The 22989-nt window shown below is 31.1% G+C and overlaps 1 protein-coding gene across 1 annotated transcript in view; it reads left to right on the top strand.

The window, feature by feature from the left end:
• Nucleotides 1-22599, top strand: part of PHF14 (PHD finger protein 14) — a 162621-nt gene extending 140022 nt beyond the window's left edge. Inside the window, exon 18 of the mRNA XM_069461412.1 lies at nucleotides 22464-22599. Coding sequence (XP_069317513.1) covers nucleotides 22464-22538 — 75 coding nt within the window. The 3' untranslated portion in view covers nucleotides 22539-22599. The remainder of the gene's footprint in view (nucleotides 1-22463) is intronic.
• Nucleotides 22600-22989: the final 390 nt, after the last annotated feature.

The following is a 22989-nucleotide window of genomic DNA, read 5'->3' as shown; positions in this document are numbered from 1 at the left end:
GAATCTAATATCTGATGATGTGAGGTGGAGCTGAGGCAGTGATGCTAGACTGGGGAGTGGCTGCAAATATAGATTATCATTAACAGAGAGGTTTGACTGCACAATAAATGTAATGCACTTGAATCATCCCAAAACCATCTCCCTCCCCCCATCTATGGAAAATTGTATTCCATGAAACTGGTCCCTGGTGCCAAAAAGGTTGGGGACTGCTGCTTTATATAGTTATTACTTTTTACCTTAAAAAAAAAAAAAAAAGACAATAGAGGATGAGCATGTATTTTGCCGTATTCTATCAATATAACATCATAGAAAGTGTCATCATTTTCAGAAGTGCATTTATAATTCTTAACCATGTATATTGCACTTAGTACACTGCAAATGTTTTGGATAACTATGCTAAAGAAAAAAAAGTTAATAAATAAATGTATATAAACATAAGATTAGATATATGAGACTGAGAAATTCTGTGGTTTCTTCAAAGTTGGGTATTAAGACCAAAAAGTTGTGGTATTAAGTTGGGTATTAAGACCAAAAAGTTGTGGTCTGATTATGATGTACATGGCCAACATGATCAAAATTATTTTAATTGCTTTTAAAAACAATTATAAAGTAGTATATGCGTATTATAGAAAACTTAAAAAAAACTTGGGAGAATAACTAATATATAAAGATAAACATAAAAATTATTCAAGGAATAACCACTGCTAACATTTTGTTATTTTTTCTATGCCTACTTTTTAAGACTTTAATATTGTAAGCCATAAGTCATGCAGTCTCAATGGACACAACATTGGTTCTTATGAAGACAAAAAAGCAAAATTATAGTTAGTTGTGATTCTTCACAGATAAACCCTTCCCAAGGAAATCATATTCTTAGTATCTAATTTTTGTCAGATTTTCTTGGGTATCACATAAGTGTTACTGACATTGAGTTCATGGACAACACACAAATATATACAAGATCATTGCCATGAAACAATGGCAAATAGATGACTAGACCGGGAGGACTTTTGATCTTGAAGTTGTTTCAGAAGAGGTGGCCTGCACCTGCCTATCAGCTGCCATTGGCTGCCTTGCAGATGTTGCTTATGCTTGATCCTAAGTGTTTTTGTGTGTGCAACTCTACATATATCCCTAGTTAAGAGTTATTTTCTCTCATCAACCTATATTTTTCCTTGTATTTTAAAGTTCACTAAAATGATGTTCAAGACATGTAATTTTTTTTAATTACTTTTGCTGGTAATATGATAGTTTTGAATGATATTTTTAAAACTTGATTTTACCTTTTATGTCTATGTAAATTGATAATTTTTGCATGTAATTTGATATACTACAATATATAAGTAAATTGTATGAAAAGTTACACAGCCAATACATTTCTAAAGTTGTTTTAATATCTTTAAAATTTTAACCTTAAAAATTGTATTTATTCTTAACCTTAATAGCAAATAAAGAGTTAAACTTTATACTTACTCTTTTTATGTATAAAGTACAACTGTACATATAGTATATAAACAGATCAACAGTATATCAGTGGCATTAAAATTTCATGAGGAGGCAGTTAGGTAAAAATATTTCTAAAAAGACTCTTTGGGAGTTCTTAATGGAAGGAAAAAACAGATGAGAACCACTGGCATAATCGACTTTTACCCTGCTCTTTCCCTTAGTTTTACATGCTAAACATTAAAAATTGTTTTTAAGCAAAGCCAATTTTTTGCTCTACATACAGTGTGCATACTACTAAATTAAGAAGTAAATAGTAGATTCACTTTTGTTACTAACATCAGTTATAATTAATGGGGCTAACAACCAAATACTTGGCAGAATTAAGGATAATAATATTGTGTAAAACATATTGCACTAAATGTTGTAATAAATAATGTTTTAGTTTCTAAAACTTTATCTCTCTTGTGCATAATTTTTGCTAGTTCTCTAAATAGGAAAAAAAATGTGACAGACAAGTACTCTAAGTCTTAGGATGAGGAATGGGAATAGTGTATTTTTGCTTGTATTTTCCTTCTTACTTTTACAATTTGAAGAACTATTTTTTAATACTCAGCTTTGTTTTCATTTGCTTCAGTGTCAGTAAAAGTTAAACTCTGTGACTTGGATCATATAATATAAAAAATTATTTTTGAGTTTTTACTTTTTTTTAAGTGAATTTGCAATCCACATAGCTTAAATGAACTTGGAACCCAAGTAACCTATCCAAACGTGAACCAATGATTGATATTATATACTTTTCCTATGTTTATAATTTGGGGAAAATGATGTTTCTAAGTCACATGTTTTCCTTTTTTCGTGTATGAATTTTAAAAAATCTAATGAAAGCAAAGGCTTTTATATTCTTATTGTAAAAGTTTTAGGGATCAGGGAGGCCTGCAAAAGATTATTGTTTTCATATTCACAATATTTATATACAGAAGAAAAATTTTGTTTTGTAGCAAAAATGTTTTAAATATATTCATCTAGTTCCATTGAAATTGTCAATAGAAAGAAGTTAGTTTTGAGTAACATAAAGCCATATTTGCCCCTAACATAGAAGTGAATTATTTTAAGATTTACAGATTTATTAACAAGAAACACATTGAGATAAAATGTTTAAATAAGCAGTTATAAAAATTAGACATTCATCTATATTTCACCCTTCATAATCACTGTATTTATTTCAATGTATACTAATTTGTTTCTCCTCATATTTGGAGGGTATTTACAACATGACTTAATGTCATTTCCATTACATAAGAAGATTAATTTTACAAGCTCCATTCTCAATTTCAGTAAATTTACGTATTGACCTATGAAAGAACATAATCAACTTAGCCTAATTAATTGTCACACTTTGAATTTCATATTGGGAAGAAATTAAAGGCAAGTCATCAGCTTTGGTTTGAAATCCAATTTAAAGAATTTTATAAAGTATTGTATTTAAATTAAGAATGTATCTATTTCATACTAACCCTAAGGTATTGATCATTTAATAGTTAAAAGTCAAATGTCTAGAATATGCCAAGTATTTAGCTTTGTTTCTGAAATAAATGAAAAATAAACTACAAAAAGTAGAAAATGCAAGACATGTAACTTGTGGTACCCTCTAAAGTACAAAAAGTCTAACTTAAGGTAAATGATTACAGTATGACAATTAATAAAAATTGAGTAAAATTTTCCGTAGGGTATGACTTAGTATACTATTCCTAATAATTACTAATGCATCATTGTGAGGAGCAAGTCCATATAATAATGACACTGACTTCTGGATTCTTGTGAGAGTAGTGGGGATGACCTGGCCCATCAGGCTGGTTGTTTGGAACAGTAACTTTGAAAGGTCTTTGGGACTCATAGTAAGAAATACATGTTACCCTGCAACTCCCTACACATTTTACACACCGTCCTGTTCACAATCCTACATACACCCCTACACACATTTCTATATATGACTACATATACCCCGGTACGTCAGCCTTCTCATACCCCTGCACATGCCTGTACATACACCCCTACACATAACTCTACACATAGGCTTGCACACACTCATACACAGCCCATTATACAACCCTACCATACACACACTCCATATATACATGTGCACACCTCCCATACTGAAATAAAACTTACCCTTTTTATCCTTACTATGTGTAATATATCCTATTTTATTCTTTCTATTCAATTTCACCTTTAAACAAATATTGTTCACAACTTACTAAATCTATGTCTTATCTAGACCAGAGTGTACTGGATATTATAGTACATCCTGATTGATATATATAGGTCTGTATGTTTTTTGCTGGTTATCTAGGTATATAAATCCAGTTATAGAAGTAAATACACACAATTTAGGAGAAAGTAATGTTTTGCTTATTTTGCACATTTTTTATAGTTTTTTTAAGCTTTCAGGATGTGGTCTTTCATTGTTCAGCAATGATGAGCTATAGGTTTATAAATTTCCTTTTTTTCTCACCATACTATAGACAAACTGCAAGAATATACTATGCAGAAATATTTAAAGAGACTAGCAGTTTAAGGAAAGAGGTTCAAATGATAGTATTTAGAAGAGGGCCAAATAATAGGATTGAAATTTCTATACTGTTTATGATTATGCTAGTTGGGCTATTGTTTAGTATATTTAGAAAAAGACCAATCTTTTATCACTGTTTTGATATAAAGTAAGTTATTAATACTCAAAACTTTCCTTGCACTGTGTTATATGATAGTCTGAGTTTCACCAACAGTATAATTTTATGTATGATTCCCACAGGGAAGTTCATGTACAGATTTCATTCTTTGAAATTAGTTTCATGTTACATCAGTACAGTATGTAAATCTCTACCTGATTATTAGTATTTTTTTTGTTTCATTTTTTAAACCTAGTCTGACCTTGTTTATTTCTAGCATCCATAAGTTTTTAATACTTACGTATGACTTTATTATTGATATAGTTTTTTTATTCCTACTTGGTACTTCCTTTTATTTACCATGTCATCTGCCAAAATTGGTAATAAATATTGTTTCATGAAAGAAAAATAATACTAGCATATTGTCCTCTAATTACCTGACTATGAGAAATATTTACTTAGAAAATTTTAAGTGGCCATATTTTGAATATCTAGAAATCAGAATTTTGGCAAAATAAAACGAATAATCAAGCAAACAGCTTCACTGATTATTATTTTTAGATTAGGATTCCTTAGAAATTGTTTTCTTGGTTTTGTTGCTGTAGATGCTTCTCAGTTAAAGCAAATGGTTTTATTGCATTTTCTCCAAAGTGTGCTATAGACAAAAATGTTAAATTTATGAACAGTGAAAAACTAGGAACCACATTCATATATTATCCAAACACAAAATTACAGATTTTTTTTTATTTTCTTGATAACCTTAGATATCTTCAAATTTAAAGCTCGTAGAAATACTTGATGCCCTTTTCTGTTCTTATAATGAAATACATAGCAATTATTCACTGCTTCATAATGGATCATTTTTATCTGCATCTTGTACCCATTCTGTTTGTGTAGAATAAATATTTATGTTTTCTCATTTTTCTGGACTAGGAGATACAAATAGAATAGGTTTGAAGTATCAGCTATAATTCATTGCTTGAAAAGAAATGCCTTATACTGATATTGTGTGGAAAAGAAAACTATCTAAATCATTTCAGCAGCAAGCTTATAACCAAGATAACATCAGCATTTTCCTTCTTGAAAATGTATCTTCCATATATTAAAGTAAAAAAGCAGTATTTTATTAAAAATGTTTGTGACAAGTTTAACCTATCATCATCACAAACCCTAGCATAAAGAAGGTCCTGTTATGTCTGATAGGGGGAAAAAATGGTGGTAAGATTTTGCTTTAGTCACATGCTCTGTATTGCAAGATTTTCACAAAACTTCTAAAATGCAATGAAATGTAAATGAAATAGTTCTTATTTTACTAGTTCATAGTTTTCTACTTTAAGTTCTCAAAACCAAATCATTATCCTATCTAAATATACAGTGATAACACTGCTTTAATGACTTAATGGCTAGTTTGGCTAATGTCATAAAAGTTATCAGTTTGAAAAAGCTGGAATTTTGTTCTCTGCTCACTTACAAATTGTAGCCTTATAATTTACCACTGTTTGGATTTTTGTTATACAGTTAAATATCTGGACAGAATAGGCACAAGCTACACACAATTTGATTTGTATTACTTAAAAATTAGGAATATAAAAAGTTTTAATTTTGTCAGAAATATTTGCCTTGTTTTGGGCATCTGTACTTAAATTTCTGAAATTTGATGTGATGTTTGCTTTTCCAATAATGAAAAATAAAATTTTATCAAACTATGGTTTATAGTATTAAAATGTGTCTCTAAATAATTTTTTGAAGATAGTATGCTATAATAATTTGTAAATAAAATATATAAACTTCATTTATCACAAATGTTTCCTATAAATAACCATTCAGCATTAATTTATTTTAATTATTTTTACATTTGTCTTTATGGTTTATTTATTAAGTGGCAAATTGCTTTAAGAGATGCCATATTGAATGTTTTAGAATGAATTATCTTGTTCTCAAGTAATACAGGTTCATTATAGAACCCTTGGAAAATGCAGAAAAATATATAAAGAAAACAAAAGTCATAACCTACCTTCCAGAGATTACCACTGTTAGCATATTGTTATATTTTTTCTGGCTTTTCTTCTTGCTGTTATTTAACACATATTTACCAATTACCTTGTATGTGTAAGGCCCAGTGATAGTTGCTGGTAATATGGTATTCCTGTCAGGTCATAACCCCTCTCCTCTTAATGCTTATAGTCTATAAAATATATATAGACAAGTGACATGAAAACTATGGAAGAAGAACCCAAGATACTGTTAACACAGGTAGCAAAAACAAAAATAGACAAATGGGACTATATCAAATGAAAAAGCTTCTGCACAGCAAAGGAAACAATCAACAAAGTGAAGTAACAACCTGTAGAATAGGAAAAAATGTTTGCAAAGTGTTCATCGATAAGAAGCTAATATCCAGAACATATAAGGAACTCAAACAACTCAATAGCAAAAATATATATGTACATATTATAAAATTATATTTTGAAATAAAATAATTTTGTTATGAACTAAAACTTTTATTTTTGAGACTAATACCACAGGACTATCATATGAAATATATTTTTGTACCTTCAAGAAGAATCTCTTCATTTCTCTAATATTTTCTTTGACAAACATGTTTTAATATTTCCCTTTTTTCAGAGACTCTAACCTTGTCCTCTTTCATTCTCCAGTCATTGCCTCATTTCTATACTACAGCAAAAGTTCTAAATAGTTGTCCATACTCAAAACTTCCATTTTCTCATTTTCATTTCTCTTTTTCCTCCAAAATTGGAAATGTTTTAAGAAATAAATGAAAAGTACAAAATACTATATACTCCTGATTAAAATCATATAGAGATAATTACCAGAATATATATATTTTTTATATATTTAAATTTATAACTTCATTTTTTTGGTTAACTATGGCATTGGACAGAGTTTTATATATTTATATTTATATTCAGTTTAATAGTATACTAGGATTTTCCTTTAAGACAATTAAATTTCAAGTCTCAACATGCCCAAGATCCCCAAGAGTCCTGTGTGGACTTGGCTCTGTAGCAGCTTGTGATTCTTCCTACAAATGGAGCGTATTTTCTTCTGGCTTGTAAAATAAGCTTTTGTTTTAGCAGCTGTCAAGGAATTAAGAAAGCTTCTATATGACCCTATTTTAGGACATAAGAACAGTCATCCCAAGGTAATGACAGAACTTTATAATATATAGCTTTAGCAGAAGCTGATCCTTATAGTATTTTTCCAGTATACCTTTTTTCCTCTTCTGTTTCTATATCCTTATAAAATTTCAGAAGTATACCATAACAAATCCTAAATACTATCAGAATACTTGAAAAATTATAAAGACAGTTGATATGTTTACCAAAATTTTTATAAATCTTCAGGGAGCAGAATTATCAAACTGCTTTGGATTTGAAGATTGTTTTTGGTCAGTTCTGCACCATAGACTTAGGACCTTTTAGATAACTGAGTAATAATGTGGTCAATATCCATTGAGCAAAAATTGAATTGTTTCGGAAAAGTACATGAAGCTTTTAAATTTACTGATCATGAGCAATTCTAATTGTACACATGGTGTACTGAAAAGAGAATACTCTTTGGAATCAGACAGAGGTGAGTTTGAATCCAGCTCTTCTAATATTTTTAGGTGTGTGACCAAGGGCAATTCCTTAATGTCATCAATCCTCATTTTCCTCAATGGGAAATGGAAGTGATAATGCTTATCTTGTCTGGCTTTTGTGAGGATTACAGATAATGTATCTAAATACAAGCATTTATTTAGTAATATATAGTAATATATCAGTAATATATTTAGTATACATTTAGTAAGCACTCAAAAAGTCAAAGTTCTTATTTAATTCTTGTAATAGGGAATTCATTCATATTTTCAAGAACTATTAATTGAGAGGCTGTAGTATGATAGAAATAGCACTAGCTGCTGAGGATACTGCAGTAAGAATGACAGAGAATATCTGTTGTCATATAGCTTACACTGTAGTCAAGAAAGACAGATAATTTGTAAATAAGCAAGTAAATGACCATTTCATTATAATAAATGTTACGGTGAACAATCTGAGTGGTGGAGGAAGGGCCAATTTTGTGCACAAAGTCAGAGAACTCCTTGCTGACTGAGACCTGTAAAAGAAAAACCAGCTATACAAAATCAAGGGCAGAGGAAATAGCTAGTGCAGTTTGTTCAGAAATCAGAGGGAAGCCGAACATGTTTGGAGCCAGGTGAGCAAGTTGAATCTGTGAGCAAATTGGTGACCTCAATGAGGCCAGAAAGGTGGAAGGGCCAGATGATGTAGTACTTTCTAGGCCATGGCAGGAGTTTGGATTTTATTCTAAATACAAAGCTATTGGAGAGTTTCAATTAAGTGTAGGTTGTGATGTGATTTGTGCCTTACAAAGATCACTGCCTCCTATATGAAGAATAGGTGTATGAATATTAAATGAAAACAAGAAGGCTGATTAGGACGGTATTGGAGTAGTCCAGGCAATAAACGTGATAGCTTGAACTAGGATGGCAACAATGGAGATGGAAAGCACTGGACAGGTTTTAGATACCTTTTGGTGATAAAGACAACAGGAGTTGGCTATGAGGCATGAGAGAAACAAAGGAATTAAGGAGTAACCCCTAGAGTTTGTGTTTGAGCAATGGAGTTTTACAGACCAAGGAAGATATAAGCCTTTTTTGTGAGAAGAAAGAGGAGAGAGTTGAGGGAGGGGAATCAAGAGTTTGGCTTTGTACATGATATGTTTGAGGTCACTAGAGACAAGTATCAGTTGTATATCTGAGTTTTAAGCATGATTTAGATGTCAAAGCTGAAGATATCAATTGGAAAGTCATCATAAAATAGGTGGCATTTGTAGCCCTTTAGAGTCATCTCCAGATAGGGTTTTCAAAGGATAGCAGAATTCTAAGGACAGCATTAAAGAGAAGTTAAATAAAAAGATAAGGGGAAACTCACAGAATTAGAAGAAGAAATTTAAGAAAGATGCCAATGTTGTATTGGTAAAGATTCTTTAAGTAACAGAAAACCCACCTACTTTTAACATTTCATATCTTGAACATTCAGAATTATAAAATTAGGTGGTTATGGAGTTAATTAAAGAAGATTTTTTGGTCTTCTGACATTATCATTGTGTTGACTTTTAGCCTTACACTTGTCCTCACATCATAATACACAGAGAGAAGCCAATGGAAGTGATCCTTGTCTTGTCTTATTTTTTTAAGAATGAGGAATACTTTCCCAGAGCTCTCCAGTAGGCTTCCTTACATGTCTTGCTTCGTATGCTTGTCTTCAATAGGGTCTACCATGGTAATGATAGTCAAACACATTTGAAAGAAACTAATAGATTTGAACAGGTTATTTATATGGAATATATGGAATTTACATTATAATGAAGCTTCTTTCCTGTGCCTTATACTATTTATTCAATAATTACTATATTTGAATATATTACTATATATTGTTTATATACAGACCTCCCCAATTTAAAATATTATCCATTTGAGTATATGTTACATATCTGTGCATTTACATATGTAAAAGAAAAAAATCTCAGTATTAATCCAGGAAGTTAAATTACTTTTAATTTCTCTTCTAGTTCTAATATTCAGTATTTCTAAAAATATAAGAATACTTTTTATCTGTAAGAATATGTTGGCTTGTTTTCTTTTAAGCAACTCTATGCCTTAAAGGGTTTTAAGTCAATTCAATAAGATGTATTTGCCTAATTTCTGCACCAGATCATTATTTATTGTTCTGATATATTGGTCCTACCCTAGATTCCCAAGATTTTTTTCCTGTTCATTTGGATCATCACAGATTGTTTTATTAAGGGAGAAAAAGCATTAGTTTACATTCATCTACAGTGACATCACACAGACTATAAGGTAACCCTGGAAAGAATTTCAATCAAAAATACTAATCAGGCCGGGCGAGGTGGCTCACGCCTGTAATCCTAGCACTCTGGGAGGCCGAGGCGGGTGGATCGCTCGAGGTCAGGAGTTCGAGACCAGCCTGAGCAAGAGCGAGACCCCATCTCTACTAAAAATAGAAAGAAATTATATGGACAACTAAAATATACATATACAAAAAATTAGCCGGGCATGGTGGCGCATGCCTGTAGTCCCAGCTACTCGGGAGGCTGAGGCAGTAGGATCGCTTAAGCCCAGGAGTTTGAGGTTGCTGTGAGCTAGACTGACGCCACGGCACTCACTCTAGCCCGGGCAACAGAGTGAGACTCTGTCTCAAAAAAAAAAAAAAAAAAAAATACTAATCAAAGTCCCATGGTGTGACTTTGAGGACTTATTTAATTATTAGCCTTTTCCTATTTGTTACTTATGAATGAATATCTTTCAGCATAATCATTTACCCAATTAATTTTTTTTATTTACTCTTGCTGTTTTTGGGTAATATAACCAATTGAAATTGCAATTCAAGAAATTAAAGAGACACAGGTAGAATTGGGTTCTATTTAATAGCGTAATGATTATTCAGCTAAGAAAGCACTGTTTCTGAAGAAGATACCCACTACCTACCTGCACTTCACCTTTAGACCATTAATGATTAAAACCTGTCATAAAGTTAAGCCTGGCAAGAGAAAGGAATAGAGTTTATTGTGCTTTCTATGGGCCAGAATTTGTGCTAGGCTCGTCACGTTTTATTTAATATCTTTAGCCATCAGAAATAGTTATTACTATTTTATAGATGAGGAAAATTAGGTCCAATGATTTTAAGTGATTTTTTCAAAATAGTTTTGGATTGTATATATATATCAAAATTAGGATTTGAATCTAGATTTGCCAGTCACTGACCACAAAGCATAAGTTTCCTCCACTACACAATAGCATGAAAGAAACAGGACAAATTTGAAGTATGTCAGAAGTAACCACCCATGAGCATTGGGTGATGCTAGAACCAGAAAAGCAGTGTTGCCTGCCTTTCCATGTCATTTTCTCCTACTTTTCCTTCTCTCACTGGGCTTCAGCTGACTTACCCTTCTCACTGTTCCCTCCACTCAGAATAGTCTCCCCTCCAACTCCTTCTTATCCTTCAGGTCTCAATGTATTAATCATTTTCTGGAGTGTGAGGAACTTCACTGAAACTTTTAAGTCCTTTTACTGAAAGTCTCAGAGCATTATATTTTTCTTTTATCAAATGTATCGTAATTGCACTGATACAGTTACTCGAGTAATCCATTGTTTAGTCACAGATTGTAAGCTCCATAAGGCAGGGACTATATCTGTCTAATATACCATGGTTTTCTTTTAGCACCTTGCACAGTGGCTGACACGTAGCTAGTTGCTTAATCAGGGAGGAGTGGATGGATAGATAGCTCATATAGCTTGCTGGAGATCTTTTTTCAAATAAGACATTTGAAAATATCATTGTATGAAATAATACATTTATAATGTCTTATAGCCTAGATTATGAAATACTTATAGAATAATTATAATAATTGATCATGGACACCACTGGTTAAGTGAGTGCATGTTCAGGCAAGCTTTATAAGTGATTTGATACTTGCCAAGTGGCCTGTTTTTGTGAATCATTTGAATGCATATCAATGGATGCTTTTCATAATGGTAAAGTTTAAAACATTTAATTATTTGTTTTAAATAACAAAGTAATAGCTAAGAGATAATCTGTAAATTCAAGATGTGAAAATATGGCTGCCATTTTTGATACTGATTATAAAGGGAGACTATTGGGGAATTTTGTGTGTGTAAAATTTTCCAAAATAGTTATTTTTAATTTTTATTGAAGTAAAATCAACTTTTTTTAATCTATGAAAAATTAATGGGCCATAGGAGATATGTTACTTAGATGTCTAATGAGCTATTAATTTCCAATAAAACTACAAAGATTAATGGATTCACTCTGGGGAAAATAACATTCCACTTGAAATAAGGATATTTGTGGCAACTTAAATCTGTTCACTTTGGAGTAAAGTTTTAAAAATTCACTTTCTAAACATGTTTATTTCTGAAAGATGATACTGAGTTTATCTTAATAAAAGAGCAATATAAGTTACATTGAGAAGTATTTGTTTTAAAGATTCATTATACTAATTTTTGGGCATGAGGAAGAGTATATTATTTTCATATCATAACCCAACTCTGTAGAATATTAATCATTAAAAAAACTATTCTTATATATTGTTATAATTCAGTTTTCTTTATCACATCTATACACCTGATGTAGTTTATTATATACTTTCTCCATTGCATTGTAATTATTTGCATGCCACATCAGAGCAAGAGATCCTCTAGGCCTACAGTCCCCAACCCCCCGGGCCATGGCCTGGTACTGGTCCATGGTCTGTTAGGAACTGGGCTGTGCATCACTACCTGAACTCCACCCCCCACCCTGCCCTCATGCATGGAAAAATTTTCTTCCATGAAACCAGTCTCTGGTGCCAAAAAGATTGGGGACCACTGCTCTAGCCAATAAGACATTTTGTTCATCTTTATCTTCAACACCTTGCCCAGTTTCTGGCACACAATCATTGTTCAATAAATGTTTGTGGGGGGAATAGAGGAAGGATTGTAGGAATAAAAGTTACTTTAAGAGTTAACATCATCTTAAAAAGATAAAATGTCTAATATCAGTTAAGGGGGAAATGTATTCCACTCTTCTAAATTGAGAAAATTGTTTAATTAATATAATAAAGTCTGTCAATGGCTTACCAAAAAAAAAAAAAAAAAAAAAAACCCAGTAAATAAAAAAGAGGCAAAGTGGTTATTTAGGTGTTGATTACCAAACATTTTCACTTTGTTTTAACATTTTATACCTTATCAGGTAAGCCCTAGATCAATTGATGCTTATATGGAGAAATTTCTTTTGTTAAGGAAAAATACCTTTTTTCCTCTAGATAAAAGTAACACATCATTTTGAAATCCTGATTGAAGACACTGAAATAAAATGACAGTATTAATAGGAACATCTGCTACCCAAAGAAACTACAATTGAAAAAATAAAAAACAATCATATTACATTTTACCATATTACAGTTGAATCTTTTTCTAATGTTTCTTAAATGGGATGAATCCAAAAAAACATGACAATGAATTCCATATATTAAATATCACTCAGTGTTACTGAATGACTACGATTTTACTAGCAAGCAGTAAATACTAATTATAGTGTGGAATCTGTAATGAGCTGTCCATATCATGGAAATGCTGAAACCTCATTATCTATATAACTCTGATTACCTCTGCACATTATTTTGGCAGGTAACTTTATAGTACTTGAAACCAAAGTATACTTATTTCTGAATCTTCTAACAAATATTTGTTGTCTATTTTTATTTTTTATGTTGAGATAACTTTAGAATTTAAAAAGTTACAAAAATAGTATGGAGAGTTCTGATATACCCTTTATCTACCTTCTCCTTATGTTAACATCTTTTATAAGCATAGAACAATTATCAAACCTAAGAAAATAACGCTTAGTACAATACTGTTAAGTAAACTATAGAATTTGTTTGTATTTTACCAGTTTTGTCAACTAGTGTTCTTTTTCTGGTTCAAAACCTAATCCAGGATCTCCCATTTTATTTTGTCATGATGTCTCCTTAATCTCTTCCAGTCTCTGGCAGTTCCTCACACTTTGCTTGCCTTTCATGATCTTGATAATTTTGAAGAGTACCATTCGGTTATTTTGTAGAATGTCCCTCAGTTTGGGTTTGTCTGATATTTTCTCCTGATTAGATTGAGTTTGTACATTACTGGACAGCTACAACAACAGACCAAGGGTGATATCACTTCTCAATGCTTCACATCAGGGGAACACGATGTCAATATACATATTATATTTTACTAGAGGCGTTAACCTTGGTCAATCAGTTAACTTGGTATTGTCAGGTTTCTCCACTATAAAGTTACTATTTTCATTTAACAAAGTAGATTTAAATCATTTTGAGTTTGGGAGAGAGTTTGGGGAGTTGTTTTATTTTTATGTCACTAGGCAGTTTTAAAAGTCTCATGAAGAAATTGATTTCATATTTTTGTCAATCTAGTGGTCAGAATTTTCATACATACAATGGGAATTTAGATAAGATCTCTTAGGATTCTCTCAACTTTAATATTCTGTGTCTTGATGACTCTAAGGAGAAATATAAGAGAATAAGAGAAATGCCTCATAAATATCATAGTTGGTTCCAAATTAGCCTTAAGTCCATCTTTGAATTTGATTGGCTTTTAAGATGAATACATTGACAACTTCTTACTTACCAAGGGTATTGTATATTAAAGACATCTTTTATTGAAACAGTTCATAAATTTCCTAACTGAAAATCTATTATCTAGACATTTTATGATTTAGATACTAAGTTGTTTCTTAGTCTCAAAATTTTCAATTTAAAATATTTATAATTTATCTGGTCTCAGAAGTAATAATATTAAAGGTATTTTAAGTATTGAAATACTTTAAGTCAGGCTATTTTATATCTTAATGCAAATTATAGTTTTCACTCTGAATCTTATAAATTTGATTCAGTGAAATCAAGTTATTATGTAAATTATATAATTTTCATTAAGAGAGTTTGTGTTACCTTTCACTTTTTGAATATCTTCTGTATTCTAAAGTAGCATTAAGATTGTTATATTACTGCTTATATAAACTCTGATTTTTGACAGTGATAAGAGCTATAACTGTTCTTGGATTAGAACATCAAGACTCAGCAAAGGAAATATAAAATTATATTTTTAGTATTTTCTCTTATTTTTTTTATTGTGGTATCAATTAAAATGGCTAAAGCTTATTATTATGCTTTTGCTAATGGCAGTATAGAAGTTAGTTTTGGTAAAAAATTAACCTTAGGACCTAAGCAAAAAAAGATATTTTTCTCTTAATACATGTAGTACCTTTTCAGGCTATGTTGTATTACAATTCTCATTGTTCAGTAAAGGATCAAAATTTTGTCATATCTTTCTAAAGAAGGCACTGCTTCCAACAATGGCTAATCCCAGAATCGTGGTTATTGTTTATATTAATGAATAAATAAAATACTCTATATATGAATATTTTTCAGTTTGTATAATGAACTTAGTTATTGCTAAGTGATTTCTAGTCATACTAAACAGTGCATGTATGTCTCTGAAAATATTAATGGGCCAATCACTTATTTTTATCCAACTAGAAAATCTCTTGACTATGGAACTATAATTTGACTAGTGATTTTGCATATTTTGAACATTTTAGACATTTTTCCTTCATTTTAACTTGGTAGAAATTTTTAAACTTGCATGTGTATTTAGGGCAAGAAATAAAGCAATGTAAATGTAGAAATATCTGTTCTCATTGAGTACCTATGAGAAAAGTAGAAGTTTATATGTACCATCTTTAAATATTAGCATGTTTGGATTTTTTAAATACCACATTTAATAAATAGATGATTTGTGTAAAAATATTTTCTAAAAGATTTATTTAAATATCATGTCTTAGTATGCCAATAAACTTTTAATTAATATATATTTGACATGTACTGTTCTCATTTGAAAATATATTTATGTTGGCTCATTTTAGAATTTGAGGGAGGTTTTTGGTTTTTGTTTTTTTTTGTAATCAGTGTTGACTATACACCAGCTTATCAAACTGAATACTTCAAAAGCAGGTAAAACTTTTAAACCAAAAATGTTATAAATGAAGGAAAGTTGCCAATGTAGGGGCCTCTGATGTAGATTTCTAGCATATACCTTCATGCTTATTTCACAGATATTAGAAGTCTGCTAGCAAAAGGGAGTTCTATGTCATCAAGACCATAAGTGCTTCAGAGGTTAACAAACATACTCATATAAGAACTCATCTGTCAGAGGAAGAAAAGACTGTTACAATATTCTTTTAACACCATATTTTAATATATCTTAAACACCTAAAATTTGCATTATTAAGTTATACTTTTTCATGTTTATGGGAAGATACAAACTTAGAGAATTGGATTTATGCTCATTAAGAATCTACCCTAACTTACACTTAACCATCCATCGTTCATTTCTTTTCCTTTCTTTTATTCTTCCGATTTTGCCAGACTCCCACCTTTCACTCACTAATTTTCATTTCCATCAGTATAAATTTGCCATTTTTAGGTGGCTGTGCCAATCCTTAGGGCCTTTCTTCCTAGGTCAGAGAGAGTCCCTCTTGATTGTAAATCATACACGGAAAATCCAAAGTCTTATATTTAACTGCCCCATTTCTTTGCTACCAAAAGCCACCACAAAAAAGTAAAAAGTGATAGGAGGAGATAAAGACTTAGAAAACTTATTCTACTAGATCTGCTCCAGAATCATGAATTGAAGGGAGAAGTGATTGCTCAAAAAAAGAAATACTTATTCATATATTCTCATGCATGAAATTAGAAACTTATTACTGCCCTTTTTCTATCTTATGTGTTGTTAAAGAATGTGATTTTGAAATATTAAATAAAGGAAAACTTCTTTGATTAACTATCTTTTATTTGAATCACAAAGTAGAGAAAAAAGGTAAAAATTTACTAAATAGCTCCATTCTGCTTAATGACATATGTGTATGAGCTAGGTTTACTAAGAATGACCTAGTTACTTTAATTTTATAATATAGCCCTAGAATTTTTAATTAAATATGCAATTTCTGTCATAAGAAAAAAATTTCTTATGCTTTTTACAGTAAATTTAATTAAGCATTTCTTGTAAGTTCATTTCAGTATCTATCATGGCTCACTAAAGTTGAGATTCAGTTGTAAAATGGTAGATTAATTGCCTTTTGTATTAAATGCAATTTGAATCTCAAATATGCAAAGTCAGGAAATTTAATTGTGGTCTTCAATTGCTTATTCAATGCATTGGAAAACTGAATGCAGAAGTATAGAAAAAAAGGCCAAAAGGTTGTTAAATGTAGCACATCACACACATTTTGCACTTTACTTAATGATCCAAGTGTTTATTACTATGAAGTAAATGCACCATTTAAAGAATTATGGTAGAATTGTAAAACGTTAAAAACTCTAATTAATTTTAGTCTGAAGCATGCAGCATGTTCATTTTGCCTAAAACATTTTCATTATCATCAGTATTTTTCCAGTTATTAAGATAAATTTTTTCCTCATTGTGCAGCACTAGCATATTTTATGTATTAGAAGCACAGTTTTAAATGCTGTGGAGAGTTAAATTAATAAAAGAGGGTAATTTTTGACCACAGTTTGAAGCAATATGGTTTTCTACACTTGTTCTATAACAGAATGGGTTGAGTGTGTCTATGTATTTTTCCCCTAAAAGTTATATAAAAGGACCATTTTTAAGGCATACAGATAACTTTGAGTGTTAATTTGAATCTAATTACAATAACTATTCCTTCTCTGATTACTCAAATGAATATTTAAAATTTAAAGAAAATATCATAAGTAAATGGAAGCATTTTAAGTTCTTATCTGTACCTTCTCATTTAATTTTACTGTTGTGCCATCATATATCTTTGCTTGCAATGAATAGCAAATTTGTTAAAGTAGAAACAACTGACTTCATTCTCTTTGTAAACATAGATTCCTTTTATTCTTATTTATTTCTGAAAATAGTTCATATGGCCAGATTATAAAGGGACTTGATAAAAGAATGCTCTACTTTCTGATTATGTAATCCATGCCCTCAGTGGAAAATTGAAAAATACAGGAAAGCACAGACAAGAAAATAAAAATCATTAACATCACCATTATGAACATTTCAGGTACTTAGTAAAGAAAATATAAGTAGAATGATGGAAAGCAAACTATTTTAGCTATATATTTCAGTGTAGGGGCTAGAGGTACTTGGAGTTTTTTTTCTCGTAAAATGTTTGCCCATATATTTTACATACTTTATTTGAATTTGGTAAACTTTCATTAAGTAGCCATTTTTATTCTGTTTTTAAAATCTTTTTATTTTAAAATAATTTTAAACCTACAGGAAATTTGCAAAAATAGTGTAGAGAATTCATATTTGCCTTCCACCCAGTTTCCTGTAGTGTTATCATCTTATATAACTGTAGTACATCTGAATCCAGGAAATTAACATGGAGATGATACTATTAACCACTCTATGGACCATATTCAAATTTCACCAGTTTTCCCACTAATGTCCTTTTTATGGTCCATGATTCCATACTGCATTTAGGCATCCTGTCCCCTTGGTCTTGTCCAGTTTGTGATAGTTCCAAGTCTTATCTATTACCTTGATACTTTTGAAGACTACTGTTCATTTATTTTGTTTACCTGATGTTTTCTCATGATTAGACTGAGGTTGTACATTATTGGGAAGGATACCACAGACCAGAGGTGATGTGCTCTTTTTAGTGCATCATATCAGGAAGTAAATGTTAGTATGAATTACTGATGATGTTGACCTTGACCACTTGGTTAAGGTGGTGTTTTCCAGGTTTCTCCATTTTAAAGGTACTTGCATAGCCATCTTTATCTAAGAAGCAATGAGGAAAGTTGTCCCTTTGTATAATACTATCTTTAAAAAGAAATCACTTAAAACTTGGCCGTCTAAAAGGTAAATATAGAGTCATCTGTACTCACAGGCTGCGATTTGAGTCCAGGTATTACCTGACCAGTGTAAGTCCAGGGGCTAATATAATTGGCCATTGTTTGGAGTTGGTTACCTCTTAAGAGAAAGGAAAAGAAGGATGGATGGGTTTTATTAATTGGCATTAATTCTTTGAACTATTATGAGAACTAAATCACATTTGTAAATAAGAAAAAATAGAGGGACTTCTCTATTCCAAATTGACAGTACAAGCTGAATAACATTTAAACAAAATCTTGCAAGTCTGATTCAGTGGTAAGAAGGATTTACTTTAGGTAAACATGGCAGTGTTTTTACTTATTTCTCTATGAGAATAACTCTTTTAGTGTCATATTACCACCTGGATAGACCGTTATTACATGGTCCATGTATGCCTGGTAATTATCATTCTCCTCACTACAAGTGTGTCAGTGTAAAAAGAGCAAGAAGGCTAAGGAACCACGTTTATTTATTTTGTATAATGGGTGTTACTATCATATGAGTGCACATTCTTGAAATTCCACATATAACTAGCAGATCTGCAAGGTTGTGATAATCAACATATTTTCTGGAATATGAATTAACAAGCTTAAATATTAAGAGATAAGCCTGTCTACTTTCCATTAGCCTAAAGGGTACATTTTCTTGCTGTCTGTTTCAGAACACTTCATGAAACAAATGTCAAAATTGTCAGGGCTGTCACTAAGAAAATGATCCGTGTAGCAAGGGTCTTCTCATTGGGAAGCAAACAGATGTCTTATCACAGCAGAGAAAAGAAGACCTACCATCTATCAGAATATATTTTTGCTTGCTTTTAATATCTAATAATAAAGAAATACTTTGGTGAAAAGCTTCCTTTCTTTGCAGTTTTATTTGTTATGCAGTCATTTGTCAATGATACTTGATTTGCTGCCTGAGCTACTTTAATGATTTTATTAATCTTGAACTGCATATAAAGTTCTTATAAAAATTGACCTGCAATGTTAAAAACACAAATTAGCACTTTCAAAAAAATCTTTTCTGGAGCTTCTTAGATCAAATTCTAGTGTTTTTATTTATGATAAAATCTATTGCTATTATTTTAATGATATTATACATTAGCAATTTTAATGTTATACTCTAGCAATTAGAGTTGAATCCTTTTCTATCCCTCCATAATTCTGTACTACAACTAGATCATAGCTATTTTTGTAGAAAGGAAGAAAGAGATTGACTCTTGTTAGTTATACAAGTGGTTTAAAAGCATAAAAGGGCAAGATATTTTAAGACAAGTCCTCAACATTAAGAAAGATGTAAAACAGCAGGAGGCAGTGTTAGAAGAGACATGCATTTATCAACTCTATTACTAAGAAAATTTAACAACAAAAAGACTAGCATTGTATCAAGAATGTTAATTTACTGACATAGCTCCATGTATTTTATCCATATATTAAACTGCATCCAAATTATTGGAATTGCAAATTTTATTTATTTATTTATTTTTTGACAGAGTCTCACTTTGTTGCCCGGGCTAGAGTGAGTGCCGTGGCGTCAGCCTAGCTCACAGCAACCTCAAACTCCTAGGCTTAAGCGATCCTACTGCCTCAGCCTCCAGAGTAGCTGGGACTACAGGCATGCGCCACCATGCCCGGCTAATTTTTTCTATATATATTTTAGTTGGCCAGATAATTTCTTTCTATTTTTAGTAGAGACGAGGGTCTCACTCTTGCTCAGGCTGGTCTCAAACTCCTGACCTTGAGCGATCCACCCGCCTCGGCCTCCCAGAGTGCTAGGATTACAGGCGTGAGCCACCGCGCCTGGCCAATTGCAAATTTTTATTTCATTCAAAAGTATGGTCTGATAGTTTGTATTCATACTTAAATATGGAAGCAGAGTGTATACATACTTCCTAGTCCTCAGGTTTACTATTAAGCCTTTACATTTCTATTTTGACTTAGGACAGCATTGAAGGTTGCTAGGGAAAACTAGCTAACTAAGCTGATTAAAACAGGAAATCATATGGTGTGGAAACCTAGTAGACTGTCCATGTGATAAAGGCTCCATTCCTCTGCAGATTAAAGGATATGAACTTGATAATGGCTATTTTGGCTTGAACTGCTTCAAACAGTTTTGGCTTATTTCTGTTTACAATGGTGTTATATTAAGATTGGTGGAAGTGTGACTACTAGATAAGGAATGAAATTATGCTTTTCCAAATTAAATATTAATTTAGGCAGACTTCTCTTTTATTTATTTATTACTCCACTGTTTCACATAGTTCAGAAAACATTTCTTGGACTCCAACTATATACTAAGTGTGTTTTGTTAGATGGTAGGAATATAAGATATAGAAGATAAAACTATGCCTTAAGGAACATATTGACAAATTCAGTGCTACCTAACAAATTTCTTGCCATCTTTACCCTCTAATTTAACACTTCTGATGGTATCTCACCTGCAGAAGACAGTGGAAAGTATACAAAGTAACTTTTTGTTGAAATGTAACCTCTAGGAACTTTTGTCTAAACATGGAAGCCACTTGTCTCTATTCACTAGAGATAAATTGGGAAAAAAGTAAGTAAGATATAGTGGCTTTCATGCTTGGAAAAATATATTAAAGTTACATTAACAAAATGATATTCAAAACCCCATCCTTGGTGTCCTATCTATATCTATGATTATTCAAATTGGTTGATAAGATTGATAATTTCTCTACTTTCCTAGTATGGACAAAGTCTAAATCACAGATACTGTTGAATTTAGAAAGACAAAGTACATTAAGGAAAAATTTTCTACCTGAATGATTACATGCATGGGTTGTGTTTTTAAATAGAAAACATATATACTTTGATTTGTTTTTACATAATAAAATAAATATACTAAGCAGAGCTCAAGAATTATTTATTTGAATTTGGTTTTATCACTTAACAGAGAAACAGAGTGATGTGTTTGATGATACTGATATTATTACCATTGTCTAGAAATACATAAGAAATTGCTGCTCATGCTTTTAATTAATTCAATAAAGAATGAGATAGTGACTTTTGTTTTTGTTAATAAAAATAAAAGTTCTAACATGATAAATTAGAAGTATTAGGAAAGTAAGACTTCTTTGTACTTGGGTATTGTTGAAGGAACATGTATGATGAGATGGGTTACAAATTATAAGATGAAATATTTGTCCAGACTCTCATTAATTATACTTTGAAGGTCACCGTTTAATATTGAACACAAGATACACTTCATGGAAGCAGACATTATGATGTCACTTCATTTATTCACTACATTCCACAGGAGCCTGCTGTGAATTATGAGGCCACCGCTTAGAATCGAAACTGTAGAAGATTGTAAGCATTCTACAGCCTGACATGCCCATGTTTCCTATTTTAGACCTGACTGATCCTCAGATAACATATGGTGGTACAGGTAATTGGAAAATTGGCAGACCTGTCAAGAAAGCATGCTAGATGGGACAAAAATGCCATGCTGGAGCACATAAAGTATCTTAGAAGTTAAATTTATTGTTTTTTATCAAGCAGTGAAGTAAAACTATCTGGTTCATCTCCTAGAAAGAACACTTTTCAGTGGCAAGTATTTTCAAAAGTAATTTTTAGGACATTGATAAAATTGGTTGCTTTTAAAAATGTATCAGGAAATTTTAGTGTGTACTGTGAAACAATACCCATTGTAAATATTCAAATGTTACATAATCTTACCATTTGTGTTTATAGTCTTTTCCCTAGGATTACTGAAATCACAATAGCTCATAATTCTACAGATAAATACAGTTAAAACGTGTTAAGTATAGCTGATGAAATGCCCTAAAGTTTATATTTTAACATTTTTTTAAATTTATTTCACAGGAAGATGAAAATGAAGCTGAAAGAAAAAATGTATCTCAGGAGCTCAGCATGGAACAGAAAAATCCAAAGAAATAAAAGATTTTCTGTAGCATTTTGAAAAGTTTGCAACTTATGCAATAGCAGATAAAATTTCCAATTGTAAAATGTTAAATTGTAAAATCTAATTTGCAAAATGTTCTCAATAAAGTTGAAAATGAAATAGGAGTTCATATTTGGAATTTGTATGTGTTTTAGAGCAATTTCAACATTTTTTTAAAAGCTGGACCCTTAAAATGTTTTTAAAAAAAGAAAAATTCTTAACTAAAATTTGAGAACAGAGACAGAATTTTCTTTTATCTATAACCTAAGTGTCAACACATCTGGATGACCTAAAAGAAAACTCTGAAAGTCTTTTTTTCTCCTTACTTCTCTGTTGTCTTTTTTTAAAGGCCTTAACAAAATTCCAATTATCTATATAAATAAAAACCAATATAGTTCAAAAATAAATAGGGAACACTTGCACATGAAAATCGTTAAAACCGGTCAA

The sequence above is a fragment of the Eulemur rufifrons genome, chromosome 29 (assembly GCF_041146395.1).
Source record: "Eulemur rufifrons isolate Redbay chromosome 29, OSU_ERuf_1, whole genome shotgun sequence".
Classification (NCBI taxonomy): domain Eukaryota; kingdom Metazoa; phylum Chordata; class Mammalia; order Primates; family Lemuridae; genus Eulemur; species Eulemur rufifrons.
This window is presented reverse-complemented; position numbering and strand designations above follow the sequence as displayed.